Genomic DNA, 18,244 nt, shown 5'->3' with positions numbered 1-18,244 from the left:
TTCAGGGTAATTTCCATTTAAAAAAACAGTTATTCGCGATGGTGAATCCGATTATTTCATCTATTTTTTCTCTTCAATTTTCATCCAAAGTGTTGACTTTATTTTCTAAAGACAAGTTTGGTTCCATAATGGCATCTCTAGTTTCTCTTTTGGAACTTTTTCTTTGTGTTTCTATTTTCTCTCTAATAGAGAGAAGTTGCAGAACCACTCACAATTTTTGGATGTTGACCACTTGTTCTCTTAATTCGTTGTTGTCATCTCTGACATGGAATTCGTGGCCATGATCGACGACGAGACAATCAATATGTTTATGTTGAATTCAGATTCAAGTGGTAATGAACTTATTCTAACAGCTTTGTTTTGGAAACATTTTCCATGAAAACCGTCATGTATAGAGTGTGCAATAAAGAAGAATGGAGGAATGATTTCTTTATTGTATGGCGATGTTTTTCGAATCGATGAAAATTGACATGTCCAATATTTATTCCTTTTGAAGGAATCATTATATTGGATTCTTAATTGAAGGAAATCTATAGATCTAAATAGGAGTTTTGCCAATGTTATATACAACAAAGAAAGTTGCAAATGAAACTTGGAATTTCATCGAATGTATAATTTCTAAAGGGCTGTGACAAAAAAGAAGTATAATTGCTAAAGGTAATCTCATCGTTATATTATCGAAGAAGGTGGTTTAGAATAAAACTTTAAAATTTATTTTATGTGTTATATTGTATTTTATTTCTTTTAAATTTGCAGTTGGTTGCATCTTTATTATCTTATTTGTAATGTTACAACTTATATAAATAAAAGAGTAATTGCACGCTATGTCTATGTTTCAAACATTATTTAGGTGGATGGTCATAGCAAAGAAACAAACTGTATGGTTTCTGTTTTAACCCAAAATTGCCCCTGTAACAAACTCTTTGACGTCTGATTTTGTTTTTTTGTTTTTTTTTCTTACCCTAGTATTTATAAACCGACATGGGATTAGGAGAGGACAGAACCCAAGTTATGTTTCAACTATCTTGTATCATATCCTTTATTTATGTGTAATCTTTTTATGTGTGAATAGTGAAGTTATCCATATATATAAAGTATTATAGTGCTCATATAAAAAAATTAGAGTTTTGAATTTCTATTTGGGTTTAGGGTTTATAGTTTTGAATATAGAATATTTAATTGGATTTTGGGTTTAGATTTTTATTTGGATTTAGAGTTTTATTTGGGTTTAAGGTTTAGAATTTAGAGTTATTATTGGGTTTAGGGTTTAGAGTTTCTATTTGGGTTTAGTGTTTAGAATTTAGAATTTTTATTTAGATTTAAGGTTTAAAGTTTATAGTTTTTATTTGGATTTAGAATCTAGGATTTAGAATTTAAAGTTTCTATTTGGATTTTGGGTTTATGATTTTTTTATTTAGGGTTTTGAACTATTACCATATCCTTATAATCAATTTGATTATGTTATTTATGTTTAACCAAAAACATAACCGGTTTTAGAGTCAATGTGAACGCACATCACTAAAGGGACAACAACGTAACTTTGCTTTCGTTGTTTTATCCATATAGCTAATTAATTTATTTTTTGCATCGTTGCCTAAATAACTTTTGTTCCGTGGTTTTCTATCCGAATGACTCTAAATAAAATAGTTGTTACAATTTTCCTTTTAAAAAAAATTCCCCCCTGTCAAATATTTTATTTCCTTTTTGTTTTGAAATATTCCTATGTTGTTTCCTTTCATAAAAAGAGAGATAGAGGAAACAACGTTCCTTCTTCCAGAGTTTCTCAGATTCTTTCCCTTATTTAGAAAAAATCCCAAAAAAAAAAAAAAGGTAAAAAGAAAAACACACATTCTGATAATAGGGGTTTAAAGAAGTTTCTGACAGATTCTCAGGCGAAATTCTCGGCAATGTCGACGTTTTCGCCGTCTCTGGTCCTCTCTCTCATCCTTCTCAACCTACTTCTGGTTTCATCAACGACAGAGACGATCAAGGAAGGAGAGATTCGACTACCTTCCGAGAAGTTCAACGGCCAATTCTGCAACGCAACTGCTAAACCGGTTTCTTGTCCGGTTAAATGTTTCAGGGCTGATCCGGTTTGCGGCGAAGACAGCGTTACTTACTGGTGCGGTTGTGCAGACGCTTTATGCCACGGCGTTCGTGTTTCAAAACCAGGTGTATGCGATGTTGGTAATGGCGTTGGTTTGTCTGTTCCAGGACAAGCTCTGCTTTTGATCCACATTGTCTGGCTCGTGGCTCTTGCCTTCTCTATTCTCTTAGGCCTCTTCTAATAGAATCTTTTGTTGATATATATTTTCTGTATTGAAAACTACAAAAAAAAATAAAACTAAGATGATGAAGGATCGTTATTTGGTTTGGTCCTTACAAAAGAAGCTTTCTTGAATCTAGCTTTCTCCATCTCTTTCCCAAGATAATCCAAGATCGTGTCCGTTACGTGATTAGGCAAACAGTTTGCGTCTAGCATCACTTTCAAGTACTTGTACGCTTCTTTCAACCTCCCCGCTTTACTATTCACTTCGATCATGGTGTTGTAGCTCACGACGTCGGGGTTTATCCCATTGCTCTTCATGTGATCAAACAGCCTCGTCGCTTCGTCTAGCCTGTTCGCTTTCCCTAGCGCGTTGATCAATGTGTTGTACATCACGATGTCTAGATACCCTCCTTGCTCTGTTAGCTTTTCGAGCACCGCGCTTGCCAAGTCCGCTCTCCCCATTTTCCCTAGCCCTTGGATTATCACGTTGTATGTCGCGATGTCCGCCGCGCAGAAGTTCTCGCCCATTTGGTCGAGGACTCCGCGGGCGGTTTTGTAGTAGCCCTTTTTGACGAAGGAGCTCATCATTGAGTTGTAGGTGTAGCTGGTGAGATCGGTCACGCCCATATCGTTGAATATCTCGAACAACTTGCAGGCTAGACTTAGATCACCTTTGGAGAGGTAAATAGATAAGAAAGTGTTCATCATGTCGACGTCGAAAGAGTCCGCCTTCGCTTCAACTCTCTGCCCTCTGGCTAAACCAAACAAGGGCTTAGGTTGGTTATCCTGGTGAGCTAATCGGTCCATGTACGGAGATGATGACCAAGGATCATCTTCTTCTTCCAAAGGTGTTACTTCTTTTGCACTCACCATGGTCATTATATCTATGAAGCTTCCTTTACTTGGGAACATTGGTGTGTAATCTTTATCTCTACTCTGTGTCCGTTTCAACGAAGCTTCCACTCCAGCGTTCCATCTCAGCACATTAGGCACCAAGCTCCCTTCCCTCACGTGCTTCATCAGCTTCTCTTTCCAATCCCACCTCCCTTGTCTATGAAACCCAATCAAAAGCGAACTAATCGTAACCAAATCAACAGAGAAGCCTCTCGTTTCCATCTCCTCCACCAGCTTCACCGCTCCATCAACCTTCCCTTCTCTACAAAGCTGCAACACAACGATACTGAAAGTAACACCATCCACAAACTGACCCTTCTTGTTCTTCAAATCACAAAACAAAGTGAACCCAGCCTCCGCCCGCCCGTTCCTAAACAACCCATCGATCAGAATATTATACGTCCAGCAAGAAGCTCTCACCCCTTCTTGAACCATCTTCTCAAACAGCTCACACGCTTCACTAACTCTCCTCGCCTTAAACGTCCCGTCTAGAAGAGAATTATACAAAACAGTGTCCGGAACAAACCCGTTGTACTCCATCTCACCAAACACCCTCATCGCATCCTCCATACGATAGGACTTGCAACACCCTTGGATCAGCACACGGTACGTGGAGTTATCAGGCTCGTGGCCAGAGACTTTCAGCTCCTCCCACACAGCCAACGCGTCTCTCACTCTCCCAGCCAAACACAAGACATGAATCAAACTGTTGTACGTGCATATATCAGCAGCATCGTTCATCTCTTTAAACAAACTCAACGCGGATTCCAAATCGCCCCATGTGCCAAACGCGTGGATGCATATGTTGTGACCGCAAGTATCGAAACGGAATCGTTTCACTCCCTTTAGCTTTTCGAAAACCGTTTTGAACTCTTCCTTCATATCAGCTCTCTTTAAACCAACCAAGAGGTTGTTAGCAGCAACGTTACCAGGGAGATAAGTTAAATTCACACCTTCTAGAAGCTTAAAGAAGATCGAAAGAGCGAGAGACACTTCCTTCTTCTTCAACAGAGCGATGAGAACAGAGTCGTATACGTTTAAGCAGCCTCCTGACTCCTCCTCCATGTAATCCAAAACTCCTAACGCTGAGTCATACTTACCAGAACGGATTAACGAATCTAACAGTAACTTTGACGTCGTTTGATCTAAGTTAACGGCGTCTTCCTTCATCGAATTCAGCAGATCGGGGACTTCTCCGAGGAGACCTGATCGGCAGACGGTGCGGAGGATCTGGGAGTAAGCTGAGGAGGAGTGTTTGTACTCTGGACGGAGGGAGAGGCACCATTTGAAGAAGGTGAGCTTCTTTGAGGGGTCTAGGGAGTTTCGACGGAGGATTTGGAGGACGATTGGTTCTGAGATTGGGAGTGAGTTCGCGTCGAGGTTTCGTGTGCCGGATTGGGATAAGGTTTTGGTGAGAGAGGCGATGATGAGGATGTTGCAGAGCTGTGGGAATGGGGAGTTTTTGGATGGAGGTAGGCCGGAGAGGGCGGATGATACGGCGGCGCTTGCTCTTCCGTGAAGCATCGGATCGTATAGCGACAACAGATGGGAAAGAACTGAACTGATGTCGGAACCGATGAAAGCAAACAGGAAAACGGCACCGTTGTGTTAAAACTGAACCGAAATAAACCAAATAAAAAACTGAATCGAACCAGTCAATATATAAATACAATCAAACCTCTATAAATTAATAATGTCAGAATTACTGATTACACCAAAACTATAATTTTTTTATTAATTTATAGAGATATTAATTTATCGATTTATTAATTAAACCAAAAAATCAATTTGAGATTATAAAATTATATTATTTTATAAAAAAATTTAGTGTATATTAATTTATAGAGTATTAATTTGCATTTCTCTATCATAAAGCTCACATTTTATATGAGTTATTTAAAATAGTCTGTAAACCAAAATGAATCTAAAATTACTTTCGATATGAGTTAGTTTCTAATTTTCTTAATACCACCGAACTAAACCAAACTGAATATTTACTCTATACCCGAAACAACCAATTTGAACCGAATCTAACACCCAAACGACAAGTAATTATTTTTTAAAATACAGGCCTGTTTAACTATAGTAATGGGCTCAAGTTGAGGCCCATTGATTCTCGGTTTTCAATCGATAAACCCTAAGGTCTTATCTCCGTCGTCTTCATTCTTTCTTTCGCTCGCCGTTTCCACCGAATCAACGAGAGAGAAGAACCTTCAATCGACTGTGAAAAAAATGGGTTTCAAGAGGAAGAAGGGCGACGGAGAGGGCGAGGAAATGGAATCCGAAGTTAGCGGAAGACCGAGCTTCAACACGGCGGAGAGGAGGAACGTGATACTCCCTTCGATGATAAAGAACAAAGACAAGAGAGCCAAAGTCTACGCGAAGCAGAAACACGAGAAGAAAGTCGAGAAGCAGAAGAAGATCAAGGCTCGCGACGCCGCCGAGAAGCAAGCTCTCGAGCTTGGCGAAGAGGTAAACGAGCTTTCGATCTTGAGATTGTTATTTGATTTTGGGAATCTAAAACGTCGTCGTTTCGTGTTTTCGTTTGCAGCCTCCGCAGAAGATGGTGCCGAAGACGATTGAGAATACGAGAGAAGCTGATGAGACTGTTTGCAGACCTGATGATGAAGAAGTAAAGTTTTCTACTTTTTTTTTTTTTTCAATGTTCAAAGTTTTGATCTTTTTCAATGGTTGCAGTTGTTTGCGGATATCGATGCTGATGAGTTTAATCCTGTCCTGAGACGTGAGGTTACTCCTAAGGTCTTGATCACTACATGTCGTTTCAACTCCACTGTAAGTCGTTTTCTCTAGACCTAACCCACCACTGTCTCATTATCTGTTGTTGTGATTTTTTTGCTTCATTGTTAATTGTGCATTTTAGCGGCGGAACTTATACGACTACCTACTACATTGTCTCATAAGCTGTTGTATAGTCTATTTAGTTAGTTTTGATTCGTTTATGTGTTATATGTGCATTGCAGAGACAGAACGTATACTTATAACCTACTATTGCCTCATAACACATTGTTTAGTTTGTTTTTGTGATTTTTTTTTGGTTCATGTAATGTTGTGTTAGAGCTGTTTGGATTCGTCTATGTGTTATATGTGGATCGCAGAGACAGAACTATACTAGTCTCATCACGCATTTAGTTTTGTTGTGATTTTTTTTTGTTTCGTGTAATGTTGTTTGGAGCTGTTTTGATTAGTTTATGTGTTATATGCGGATCGCAGAGGCAGAACTATACTATAACCTACCATTGTCTCATAAGTCATAAGTCTTATTGTATGTTTTGTTGTGATATTTGCTTCGTGTAATGTTGTGCTGGGGCTGTTTTGATTTATTTATGTGTTTATTGCTGAGACAAAACTTATACTGTAACCATCCACTGTCTCATATAATACATTGTATACTTTTGTTGTGATTTTTGTGTTTGAGCTGTTTTGATTCGTTTATGTGTTATTGCAGAGAGGACCTGCATTTATATCGGAGTTGCAGTCAGTAATACCGAACTCTGATTATCGCAAGAGAGGAACTTATGATTTGAAGAAGGTAAAATACTATTAGTAGTAGAGACTTCTTGTAGAAAGTTCATCTCTTTGCAACTACGTGTATCAGTGTATAACCTTTTAGATATATGGCTATGCAGATTGTAGAGTACGCAAAGAAGAAAGATTACACATCTCTTATTGTAGTCCATACTAATCGCAGAGAGCCTGGTTAGCTTTTCACTCTTCTAAGTTTTATGTTCTGTTATCACTCTTTACATGGTTTGTTTCAAGATTTTTTATAAAAATGATGTAGATGCGCTCCTTATCATTGGGTTGCCGAACGGTCCTACTGCTCATTTCAAGTTGTCAAATCTTGTTCTAAGGAAGGATATTAAGGTATGTTACCAAACACACATTTTGTCTTCTCTTCTCTACAAGTAAGAGTGTGGATTAGTGAGTAGTTGATTTTAATTGCAGAACCATGGAAACCCTACAAGCCATGAACCGGAGCTGGTTTTAAATAACTTCACAACTCGTTTAGGAAACCGTGTTGGGAGGTAAACTATAGTGTCTGAAAGTGGTGTTGAGTTCATTATTGTCTTTGATCTCTTGTTGCTAATGTTATGTTTCTGTTTTTTCTCTCAGGTTTTTTCAGTCACTCTTCCCCCAAGAACCTAACTTCCGTGGTAGGAGAGTTGTAACGTTCCACAACCAGCGTGACTTTATATTTTTCAGACACCATCGGTAAACATAGCTTCACCCTACTCTTCTAGATTCTCCTAAAACATGTATTTAACAAGATTGCAATTCTGTTTTTGCGTAGTTACATATTCGACGTAAAGGAAGACAAACAAAGTGGTGCCAAAGGGAAAGACGGTGTTGCTAAAGAGAGAGTGAAGCCTCGTCTTCAGGTTAGCATATCTAAAGATTCACCTCTCTTTTGTGTTTAGGATCTATCAGTTTATATATATATCCCATGAATGTTGGAATCTATGTGCAGGAATGTGGTCCTAGTTTCACGCTTAAGCTAGTTACGTTACAGCATGGAACCTTTGACACCAAAGGCGGAGAGTTTGAATGGGTTCATAAGGTAAAAAAAAATCACCATAAGATTATATTATTATTATTATGTGCTTTGATGTTGTTGTTACTTTTGGTAATTATTTAATTTTTTATCTTTCATGTTTTGTGTTTTCATTACAGCCTGAAATGGACACAAGCAGGAGGAGGTTCTTCTTATGATGAAAGCCATTTCACCCAAGTTTTGTGTTTATTTTTGTTTGAAGTTTTTACCCCAAACCAAATCTGTAGGTTACATGCATTTTTGCAGAACTTCACACTTTCTTCTCAATATAAGTCATCAAGATTTCAACAATTTTGGTCGTGTTTGATTCGAGTCACGGTGGTTAGTATAGAGAAAGTAATGATAATTGTTACGACGACGGTACCGAAAAATATAGAGAAAGTAATGATAATAGCCGACGAAAGAAAAGGAAATAAAAGTAATGACGTTTCTTGGCCTACGTCATTATCGTTACGACGACTGTACGGAAACATAATATTTTTCAGAAGATGCTTGCAAATTAAAAATGAGCGTTCAATAACTTTTTTTTTGGCTAAACCGTTCAATAACTTTTTCTTAGCAAAAGCGCTCAATAATTTAACACTCCATTAACAGCAAAAACAATACTAATCTATTATCGAGATAAAATTAAAATGTATTTAGAGTGTGACTGGAAACTTTTGGAATAAGTGAAAAGAACAAATAAAGTGGAAATGAGAGAAACTAAAAAAGCGAAAATTAGGAAAAATGAAACAGAGTTATTCTCTCATAAAATGTAGCTTAAGGATGAGTGTAAGTTTTTTTTTTATTGAATAGTAATTAAAGTAAATATAAGAAAATATAATTTTACCTGATTGCTAGGGGTAACACATTTTCCACTAATAATAGTTGGTAGGCCTGGGCGTTCGGGTACCCGTTGGCATTCGGATCGGGTTTTTGGGTTTTCGAATTTTCGGGTTTACACTTTTAGGTCTCATACTAAAATTTTATTAGTACGGGTCGGGTTCAGATAATAACACTTCGGGTTCAGTTCAAAATTGTATTGCATCATAAAACCCATAAAATAATCAAATATCGTACGGATTCGGGTTATATCGGTTCAGTTCGGATATAACCAAAGTAAAAAACAAATTTTTTTAAGTAAAACATAAAGAAAAACATCTAAATTAAATAAAAATTAATCTATCACATATAAAATTAATAAAATAACAATAAAATGTTAAATCAACATGAAAACAAACATCATTTGTAAACAATATGTATTGTCTTATAGAGAGTAGACTTTTTATTTCAATGAGCAAATTATAAAATACTTATTTATAACTAATTGTGTACTTAAAGCATTTATTAGAATTTTAATATTTATTATTATATATAATATTATTAAAAATATTGAATTTAATAATTGGAATACTTATATATATTTCAAAACATTTATATTGACTATTAATTTCGGATTTTTCGGGTTACCCGTTTGGGTTCGGTTAATAACACTTCGGGTTCGGATATTTTTTGTACCATCCTACAAAATCCGTTCAGGTATTTTTACGTTTCGGGTCGGATAACGGGTCGGATTTTTCGGTTCGGATTTCGGGTTCCAGATTTTATGCCCATGCCTAATAGTTGGGCTAGATATACCGTCCAGTTAAACACTTAACCGTATCATTTTTTTATTGGAGATCGTAATATATTCAAAGCAATAGTTCAATTACCCTCTTAAAAAAAGTTATAAGTGCAACAGATATAAATAGTTTTTTTGCTTCTATTCTTAAGAATATATAAACACAACGGAATATACAATAAAGTCTAAAAATCTTTGGTTAAAACAAAATCCGCAAGTACAATTACTTGGATTCGAAGTTCCCAAAAGTTTTCATACTGAACCATCAGAAAATCTATTTTGTCGCTGTCGTTGGAGAAAACTTTTGTTTTCTTTATTCTTTTCTGTTCTCAGTTTCATTTGTTAGTGTTTGGGCATATAATAAAAATAAAGTTTTCAAAGTAACTAAAGTTCGTTTAACCTTATTACTGTAGAGCTTAATAGATTAGTAAAACAGATCAATATTAAACTTTTGACACTATTTCCCTAATACATCTGATAATTTCTTAAAAAGAAATTGGAGTTTATGAGCTTGAGGTGTGCATAATAGTAAGCAAAATATCTACTAAGATTAGACCAAAAAAAATATATTTACTAAGAATAAATATATCACAAAAATAAGAATAAAATGGAAAGAGATCGACGCTATGGCATCTCCAATCTCCGCTCTATTTTCTCTTTTAAGATAGAGTTTAGAGTAAAAATGCTCTAATGGTATTCTATTTTCTACTTTATAATAGTGTAAAAACCTATTTTTTACTCTATATATAGAGTAATTTTTTTATTTTTTGTTCATCACTCTATTTTTTACTGTAAAATAGAGTACTATTGGAGCAACATCCAACTCTATTATAGAGTTACTCTATTTTAGAAGAAAAAATAGAATACGTGTTGGTTTCTTAATTTCTGTATCTAAGGCGGATAAAAATGATGGCTCCCGCACGTGCTTCAGAGTCTAGCTATATCCAATGCTAACTTAGCACTCGTCATTTCACTCATATACCATTTCAGATTATTAGAAAAATTTCTAACAGGAGGGCATACAACGTTTTTAAAAACTTTCAATGTTGGTTGAGGAAGGCACGTATGTGATATTTTCTTTAAAAGGTAAAAACTAAATCAATTAATTATTACAAGCCTGGTTATTGCAGATATATTAAGTGGGGGCATAAATATTAAGTGGACTTAAATATAGTGTTTTCTAAAATTTTAAGTGGATTTAAACAAAGATATGGTGGTAAATTTTTTTTTTTTTTTGAATGGGGAGCACACGGATTATAATTTAATAACTTACACTAATTTTCAAAATATTGTTGGGTTCAGTGGTGTTCATCTTAATGCATGTGGCTCCGCCAATGGCTATGTTGACGGTTCCATCAATGGTGGAGTTATTACCGGAAAAAGGAATGGTTTGAAGCTTTTTAAAATAAACAATTTAGGATTTGCTGATAACATACATGACTGCAAAATAATTACAGTGTAATGAAACATATAAATACATATGTACTATATGTAAAATTTTTGTTGCTACTAATAACGGTGTAACCATTCGAAACCTAAACCTAGGTTTGGAGTTCCTAAAAACTTCATTGTGAAACATCAGTAATCTGCCACATTCAGTGCAGTCAAAAAGAATATAATTTGTCATTGTCGTTAGAGAAATATTTTGTTTTCGGTTTTCAATTTCTTTTGTCAGCGTTTGAGGAAGTGTGACTAATAACTTTTAGAGTAAATCAGAGAAATAAATAAAATGGTAATGAGAGAAAATGAAGAAAGATAATCACTCCCATAAAACCTAGCGCAATGATAAGAGTAAGAATATGATTGCTAATCCTTATAAATAGATGAAAATAACATAGTGTAAACAACTCTTTTACACACACAAAAAAAAACATAGTGTAAACAAGAGAAAAAAAAAGAAAATCTATAACAAACTTTTGACATTTGCCAAAAAAAAAACTATTCACATTATTTCTCTAATAAATTTGATATTTTTCCAAAAAAATAACTTTTAAATAAATGTGAGAATTAAAAAAATTTATTAAGACAAAAACAAAACACAAATAAACTAAAAATAATTAAAATAAAAAAGACACACTAACAAGGTTAGCTGCGCTTGAGAATCTACATGTCGGCAAGGTGATTGAAGTCGCCCACGTCCTTCTGAGAAATTACCGAACTTAATTTGTTTATTTTTGTTTTATTAATGTGAAAGACGCGAAACGGAGGTTGTGTATAAATAAAGGTCGACCCCCCCAAAGAAAGACCACTTGTATTTCAAGAAACGAAAATATAGAGGAACAAAAAAAAACCGGATAGAAAGAAACCCTTCTCTCTCAAACCCTAGTTTTTTATTGTTTTGATTACAGATCTGTATTTTGCGTGTAAAAATGAAGAAGAAACCGGTGGGGTTTAGGTTTAGTCCTACGGGACAGGAACTGATCAACCATTACCTCAAGAACAAGGTTCTTGATAAACCATGGCTTGTCGACGAAGCAATTAACGAGATCAACATCTGTGCTCACGATCCAAAGTTCTTGCCTGGTAACTTCATCCTCTCTTTCTCAACTTCAAAGATCAATCACGAATCATTTCTAGTTTTGACTTTTTTTTGGTTGCAGCGTTATCGAAGCTGGACTCAAAGGATCTTGTATGGTACTTCTTCTGTCGAAGGGAGTACCACGTATCTGAGAAGAAGAAGGGAACGAAGAGGACAACACCTTCTGGGTTCTGGAAAGCTACTGGTGTTGATCGGAAGATCAGGGACAAGGGTGTTGAGATCGGGATCAAGAAGACGCTTGTCTACTATGAAGGTAAATCAACTAATGGTGCTTGGACTCCTTGGGTCATGCACGAGTATCACATCACTTCCTTGCCTCCTAGTCAGGTATAACTATCTGAACGATTCAGTTTGAGATTCTGTGTTAGTTGAATTGGTCTTTATGTTTCATTTTTTTGTCTTCTTGATGTGAATATGGTGGGGTTTGAGATTTTGATTCAATTTGGTAGCTTAAGTTGAGATTATGTGTTAGTTGAATTGCTCTTATATATGTTTCATGTTTTCTTGCTTCTTATGTAGTCTTGATTTTCTAGATCTGAATATGGGTGATGTGTATTCAACAAGTAATCTTCTTTAAATGAATTTGGGTGTTGGATACTATCTTTAGCTCATGTTGAGGTTTTATTCTTATATGAGTCGTGGTCTATTTTATCCATTTGCTAGATGAGATCGATTTGGTGGGTTTTGATAAGCTTTTATTTCCCCTGTGTGATGCTGCTACCTATTGATTAATTTGAGATTTTGTGTTTCATTTTTTTTTCTTGATCTTCTTGATGTGAATATGTGGTTTGGTTCATCTGTATCCGATCTAGTTGACATAACCCATGTGTTGGTTGATACCTGTTGCTCAATTTGAGATTATGTGTTTAGTTGAATTGGTCTTATGTTTCATATTTTCTTGATCTTCTTGATGTGGATATGGGGTTTGATTCATCTGTCTCAGATCTAGTTGACTTCCCCTACCTTTATCTCAATTTGAGGGTCTAAGTGTTATACAAGTTGTGGCATAGTTTTATATTGCTTCTGTCAAAGGTTGTGAATGGTAGAGTTGTCTTAGTGATGTGTAATGAACAAGTAATATTCTTAAAATGTATTTGGCCTTTTAATTTATTTCTGATCTAGTTGTTGGATGCTTGCTATATATTTAGCTCAATTTGAGGTTTTTAGTGTTATATGTGAGCTGTGGTCTAGTTAATTCTTTTGTTTCTATCAAAGCTCATCAAACACTTGTTTGGAGGCCTAGTTTAATGTTGCTGCTGTCAAAGCTTATGGTAGAGTTGTTTGTGTACTAAGTAATTTAACTTTGTTTTGCTAGAACAGAACTCATGTGTGTGTGTGTACCTTTCTGGAATTTTGTTACAGAGGAACTATGTTATCTGCCAAGTAATGTACAAGGGTGCTGACGGAGATAGTTTGTACGGTAATAACTCCAATGAGTTAAGCCACTCCACCATGGTCTCTGACTTGAATACTGTCAGAGAGATTAACACTGCCCCTGAGGTGAGTCCAGTTTATGACAATGTGTTTCAGCTTTCCATTAGTATTTATCAAACCCATTTATTTTACATATTCAGGTTGAGCAACCAACGGAAGAAGATTTCTACATGTCTTGGGATGATTTGGCCAACCCACTGAACGAGCAGGATGATCCCTCTCTATTCAATCCAGACACGTTTTTCAACGACGACTACTGCCCTTACCAGCAGCAGCCACAAGCTCCCTGCGATGATGATTATATTAATAAACTGCTGAGTTTTAACGGAGGGAATTATGCTGATGTACTTGGAGATCTAGACATCACAATGCAAGAGCACCGCAACGATCACAGGCCAACGAAAGCTTTGACAGGGATCATTGTTGATTGTAGCAGTGATAACGATGCTAAATCCATATCTGCAACGGTAAGCATGTTAGAACCAATTATTATAAATTTGACATGCTTGTCCACGCAAATTTTGATTTTACTTTTTATAAATAAATATTTCTTTATATACATAATATATATTTTAAAAATTTATCACCGCTAAATAATTGTTTAATATGATATTTTTAAACATAATAATATTATAGTTTATATTTTCAACGGTAAGCATGTTGGAACCAACTATTATAAATTTGACATGCTTGTCCGTGCAAATTTTGATTTTGCTTTTTATAAATAAATATTTATTTTATATACATAATATATATTTTAAAAATTTATCACTGCTAAAATAATTATTTAATATGATATTTTTAAACACAATAATATTATGGTTTATATCTGCAACGGTAAGCATGTTGAAACCAATTATTATAAATTTGACATGTTTATCCGCGCAGATTTGATTTTACTTTTTATAAATAAATATTTATTTTATATACATAATGTATATTTTAAAATTTTATCACTGCTAAATAATTATTTAATATGATATTTTTAAACACAATAATATTATAGTTTATATCTACAACAGTAAGCATGTTGGAACCAATTATTATAAATTTGACATGTCTGTCCGCGCAAATTTTGATTTTACTTTTTATAAATAAATATTTATTTTATGTAAATAATATATATTTTAAAAACTTATCACTGCTAAATAATTGTTTAATATGATATTTTAAACACAATAATATTATAGTTAATATTGAGTAATTTTATTTTATTTTTTGAATCATTAAGTGCATCATTCTATGTGAATAGAGTACGATCGGCGTATTCGTACATGTATACTTTTATTCTTTAATAGATCGAAAAATTAATGTATGATTAAATTGTTATATATATATTATTTAAATTTGTACAAAAAAAAAATTGTTGTTATGTATTTTATCCGGACCCGAAAACCCAAACCGAAAAATGATCCACAAAAAGGATTTCGGTCGGGTACGAATAATTGTTTAATAGAATATTTTTAAACACAATAATTTTATAGTTTACATTGAGTAATTTTATTTTGTTTTTCATTCATTAGATGCATCATCCACATTTCTACGATATGATATGGTCATCTGAACATATGTATTTTTATTCTTTAATGGATCAAAAATTTAATGAATGATTTGATTGTTATATATTATTTAAAATTCGGTGCTATTTATTTTATACCCTTTGACATTTTATTGGATTCGTCCGATTAACAATATTATAAGGCGCAAATGGTTATGCTGAATAACATTAGAAAATAGAGAGTTACCATTAACAATTATGTTGAATTAAATTTAAATATCAAGAGTTACAATAATAATATCAAAACAGAAATCGGATAATTAGAACCTATGTTGTTATTTAATGTGTTACCTAAGAGTGGATGATAAAGAAATGATGATGGTAACTATTTAAAGAAGCTCATGATGTTAATTTAGACTATGTTTTGAAACTCCATACTGAACGTCGTTGTCAATCTTTTAGATCCAAGAGCTTATCATCTTTAAGCCCTCTCTGAAAACTTTCAGTTGCGCATACATATTTATTAACTGTGAAGATTGTTTTCAGTCTCTTTGAGGATAATGAATAACTGAAATTGGGACTATAATCTTACAAATCCATTTAGTACGTGATCAAGTAAAACATAAATGCAGAAACGCCACAATTTTAGTTAGTATAGAAGATAAGTGAAAAAAACGCGTTGCTATGCAAATGGAGAAAGACCTTTATTCATAAAGTGGCAAAGTTTTGGTATAAGTAGCCGAAAAATAATCCATTTCGATTCACCATTTCATATTTAGGAAAGGGGATTAAGAAACGCATTGGGACATCCTTTAGTCAACTTAAAAACCTTTTGGTAGGAAAAAAGAAATTTGGAAGAACTTTCTACCTACATTTGAATTAAAAAATATACATGAACTATGAGAAAACATAAGAGACTATCAAGGCTTTCTTGAAAGTGAAAAAAACTAGAAAGCCAATCAAAACATTTCATTGTTTAAACATCATTCTAAAATAAAAATATTTCATTGTTTACACATCATTCCAAATTCTACACGACAATTCCTTATCTATTCCCATAATTTCTCTTTTCGTTTCATCATCTTCAAAAAACCGTTCCATCTTTATTCACGTAACGCCGGCGGTGGCTCAAGACAAGTGGTAATGATAAGCGATCGATTAAAAGTGGGGAGGAAAACACTTAGGGTGCAAGCAAGAGCAGATGGTGATCTCATTTGCTCGGATCTAGACGTCGGTGGCTTGGTACAGCTCGGATGGTAACGGTTTGGATCTCATTTGCTCGGATGGTAATGGTGGATTGTGAAGATTCCAGCGATTAGTGATGGTGAAGAACGGCAGCTCCAACGCCCTGCTCTCCTCCACGTCTTGGTTCTGCTACAAAATACCAACAAGTGAAAAGATGACTCTATGGACAACAGATACGATGAATCCGGTGGTGATTGGTTCGCAAGCAGTTGTGGTGATGATTGGAGATGAACGCAACGTCTTGTCTAACATGTAGAATTTTAGTTAAATTACGGTTGGATGGATCAAATTTTAATTGATCAAACATGATGATACATTATTATTATTATTATTATTATTAATATAGCCTAGAACTTTTGACACAAAAAGCGGAGAGTTTGAATGGGTTCATAAAATAAAAAATTCACCACAAGATACATTATTATTATTATTATTATTATTATTATTATTATTAGTTTTGATGTTGTTGTTCCTTAAAGAGTTCTCCTAAGTGTTTAATTTGTACTTTTCATGTTTTGTGTTTTCATTACAGCCTGAAATGGACACGAGCAGGAGGAGGTTCTTATGATGAATGCTGCTGTCTTCACCCAAGCTTTGTGTTTATTTTTGTCTGAAGTTCTTACCCCAAACCAAATCTGTAGGTTACTTGCATTGTTTGCAGAACTTCACATTTCTTCTCAATATAAGTATTTCAACAATATAGGTCGTGTTTGATTGGAGTCTACCATTTTTAAGTATGTCAGTATGTGACTGTTTGTGATTGCCTAGCCTAAGAGCATGCGTAACGGTGAGATTCATTGGAGTCCTTAGCGACAAAGGCATTTCGGATTAATCCTGGATATTTTGGATTTTTATCAAAAAATAAAAAAAATGACCATTCACGGGCCGCCACTTAGTCGTGGAGACCCGCAAATAGTGTAAGGATTCACTAAGAAAGAATAATTATTTAGGAATTTTAAGGGTTGAATTCTTAGCTTTTGGTGGAGTCCACTGATTATTTAATTATTTTTTCTCTAAAGACTTCCGCTTGAAGATTCCCGTTACGCATGCTCTAAGCCCGTTGGACTTGTAAATTGTCTTCCTGAAGATTTACTCTTGTCGTCGGCGTCATTGGTGACGACTGTATCGAGAAAGTAATGACGTGTTTTGGCCAACATCATTGTTATGACGACTGTATGATGTATCAATAAGGATTTTACTTCGCAAAAAGATGCTTCAAATTAAAAATAAGCAATCAATAATTTAACATCTCTCCACTAACAGTCGTATGATGTATCGAAAAGGATTACTTCGTAAAAAGATGCTTCAAATTAAAAATGAGCACTCAATAATTTAACATCTCTCCACTAACAGCAAAAGATGTTATATTTTGTACATTTTGGGAAGACATTCATACAACTAATCTATTATTGAGATAAAATTAACATTCACTTAACCTTATTATTTTTTTATTGGAGATCATAATATATAGATTCAAAGCAATAGTTTAACTACTATATTTCCTTTTTTTTTAAGTTATAACAGCCACAGATATGCATATCTTTTTTTGCTTCTATTCACCGTCAATATTTCTTAAGAAAATATATACACACAACGAAAATACAATAAAAACACGAATAAAAAACTCTTTAATCATACTCTAGAATTAAAGTTTGATTAAAATCTAAAAAAATCGTTGGAATAAAACAAAATCTGCAACTTAGGTTAGGTTTGAAGTCTTAAAAACAACTACTTAGATTCGAAGTTCCCAAAAGTTTTCATAATGAACCATCAGTAAAATCGACCATGTTTAATGTACAATCAACAAATTTATTTTTGTCGCTGTCTTTGGAGAAAAATTTTGTTTTCTTTATTCGTTTCTACAGTTTAATTTATTGTTCAGTGTTTGGGGATAACATAAAACAAAGTTTTCGGAGTAACTAAAGTTCGTTTAACCTTATCATTAGAGAGCATAAAACAGATCAATATTAAATTTTTCACACTATTTCCGTAATAGATCTGATACCTTTTTAGAAAATTGGAGTTCTATCAGCTTGAGATGTCCATAACTCGTAAGTATAAACTTACTAAACAAAAGATTCACAAAGAAAAAAACAAAAGAAAAAGAAATAAACAAAATTAATTATAACAAATTGGGAAGACACACACACACGGTTTAGCCGCGATTTAGAAGTTTTTTTTTTTTTTTTTTT

At 34.2% G+C, this 18,244-nt stretch overlaps 4 protein-coding genes across 4 annotated transcripts; 3 read left to right on the top strand and 1 right to left on the bottom strand.

Annotated features, from left to right (window-relative positions):
* The first annotated feature begins 1,687 nt into the window (after window positions 1–1,687).
* LOC106319495 lies at window positions 1,688–2,356 on the top strand. The gene has a single exon (XM_013757840.1). It carries the CDS (start codon window positions 1,908–1,910, stop codon window positions 2,286–2,288), a length of 381 nt encoding a protein of 126 aa, XP_013613294.1. The 5' UTR covers window positions 1,688–1,907; the 3' UTR covers window positions 2,289–2,356.
* On the bottom strand, window positions 2,319–4,713 carry LOC106319494 (pentatricopeptide repeat-containing protein At4g01570). Its single transcript, XM_013757839.1, has one exon. The coding sequence runs from the start codon at window positions 4,685–4,687 to the stop codon at window positions 2,345–2,347; it is 2,343 nt and encodes a 780-aa protein (XP_013613293.1). The 5' UTR covers window positions 4,688–4,713; the 3' UTR covers window positions 2,319–2,344.
* Window positions 4,714–5,327: 614 nt separating this feature from the next.
* Window positions 5,328–8,027, top strand: LOC106315851 (ribosome production factor 1). Its single transcript, XM_013753679.1, has 11 exons — window positions 5,328–5,635; window positions 5,715–5,795; window positions 5,861–5,956; window positions 6,630–6,713; window positions 6,811–6,880; window positions 6,966–7,048; window positions 7,130–7,209; window positions 7,298–7,396; window positions 7,476–7,563; window positions 7,653–7,742; window positions 7,856–8,027. Exons 1-11 carry the CDS (start codon window positions 5,396–5,398, stop codon window positions 7,892–7,894), a joined length of 1,050 nt encoding a protein of 349 aa, XP_013609133.1. The 5' UTR covers window positions 5,328–5,395; the 3' UTR covers window positions 7,895–8,027.
* A 3,575-nt stretch (window positions 8,028–11,602) lies between these two features.
* On the top strand, window positions 11,603–16,308 carry LOC106314050 (NAC domain-containing protein 69-like). The gene is made up of 5 exons (XM_013751997.1): window positions 11,603–11,859; window positions 11,937–12,202; window positions 13,238–13,375; window positions 13,450–13,817; window positions 16,113–16,308. The coding sequence occupies exons 1-5, from the start codon at window positions 11,706–11,708 to the stop codon at window positions 16,306–16,308; spliced, it is 1,122 nt and encodes a 373-aa protein (XP_013607451.1). The 5' UTR covers window positions 11,603–11,705.
* The last annotated feature ends 1,936 nt before the right edge of the window (window positions 16,309–18,244 follow it).

The sequence above is a fragment of the Brassica oleracea genome, chromosome C9, assembly GCF_000695525.1.
Source record: "Brassica oleracea var. oleracea cultivar TO1000 chromosome C9, BOL, whole genome shotgun sequence".
Taxonomy (NCBI): domain Eukaryota; kingdom Viridiplantae; phylum Streptophyta; class Magnoliopsida; order Brassicales; family Brassicaceae; genus Brassica; species Brassica oleracea.
The sequence above is the reverse complement of the archived record's forward strand: the minus strand, read 5'-3'. Positions and strand labels throughout refer to the sequence as shown.

Bases quoted from the DNA above. Each gene is read 5' to 3' on its own strand.
- LOC106319495 (XM_013757840.1), top strand. From the start codon at position 1,908: ATGTCGACGTTTTCGCCGTCTCTGGTCCTCTCTCTCATCCTTCTCAAC.
- LOC106319494 (XM_013757839.1), bottom strand. From the start codon at position 4,687: ATGCTTCACGGAAGAGCAAGCGCCGCCGTATCATCCGCCCTCTCCGGC.
- LOC106315851 (XM_013753679.1), top strand. From the start codon at position 5,396: ATGGGTTTCAAGAGGAAGAAGGGCGACGGAGAGGGCGAGGAAATGGAA. The intron at 7,210-7,297 runs GTAAACTATAGT...TTTTTCTCTCAG, and splicing joins TTAGGAAACCGTGTTGGGAG to GTTTTTTCAGTCACTCTTCC. The intron at 7,564-7,652 runs GTTAGCATATCT...ATCTATGTGCAG, and splicing joins GAGTGAAGCCTCGTCTTCAG to GAATGTGGTCCTAGTTTCAC.
- LOC106314050 (XM_013751997.1), top strand. From the start codon at position 11,706: ATGAAGAAGAAACCGGTGGGGTTTAGGTTTAGTCCTACGGGACAGGAA. The intron at 13,376-13,449 runs GTGAGTCCAGTT...TTACATATTCAG, and splicing joins AGATTAACACTGCCCCTGAG to GTTGAGCAACCAACGGAAGA. The intron at 13,818-16,112 runs GTCCACGCAAAT...TGGATTGTGAAG, and splicing joins ATTATAAATTTGACATGCTT to ATTCCAGCGATTAGTGATGG.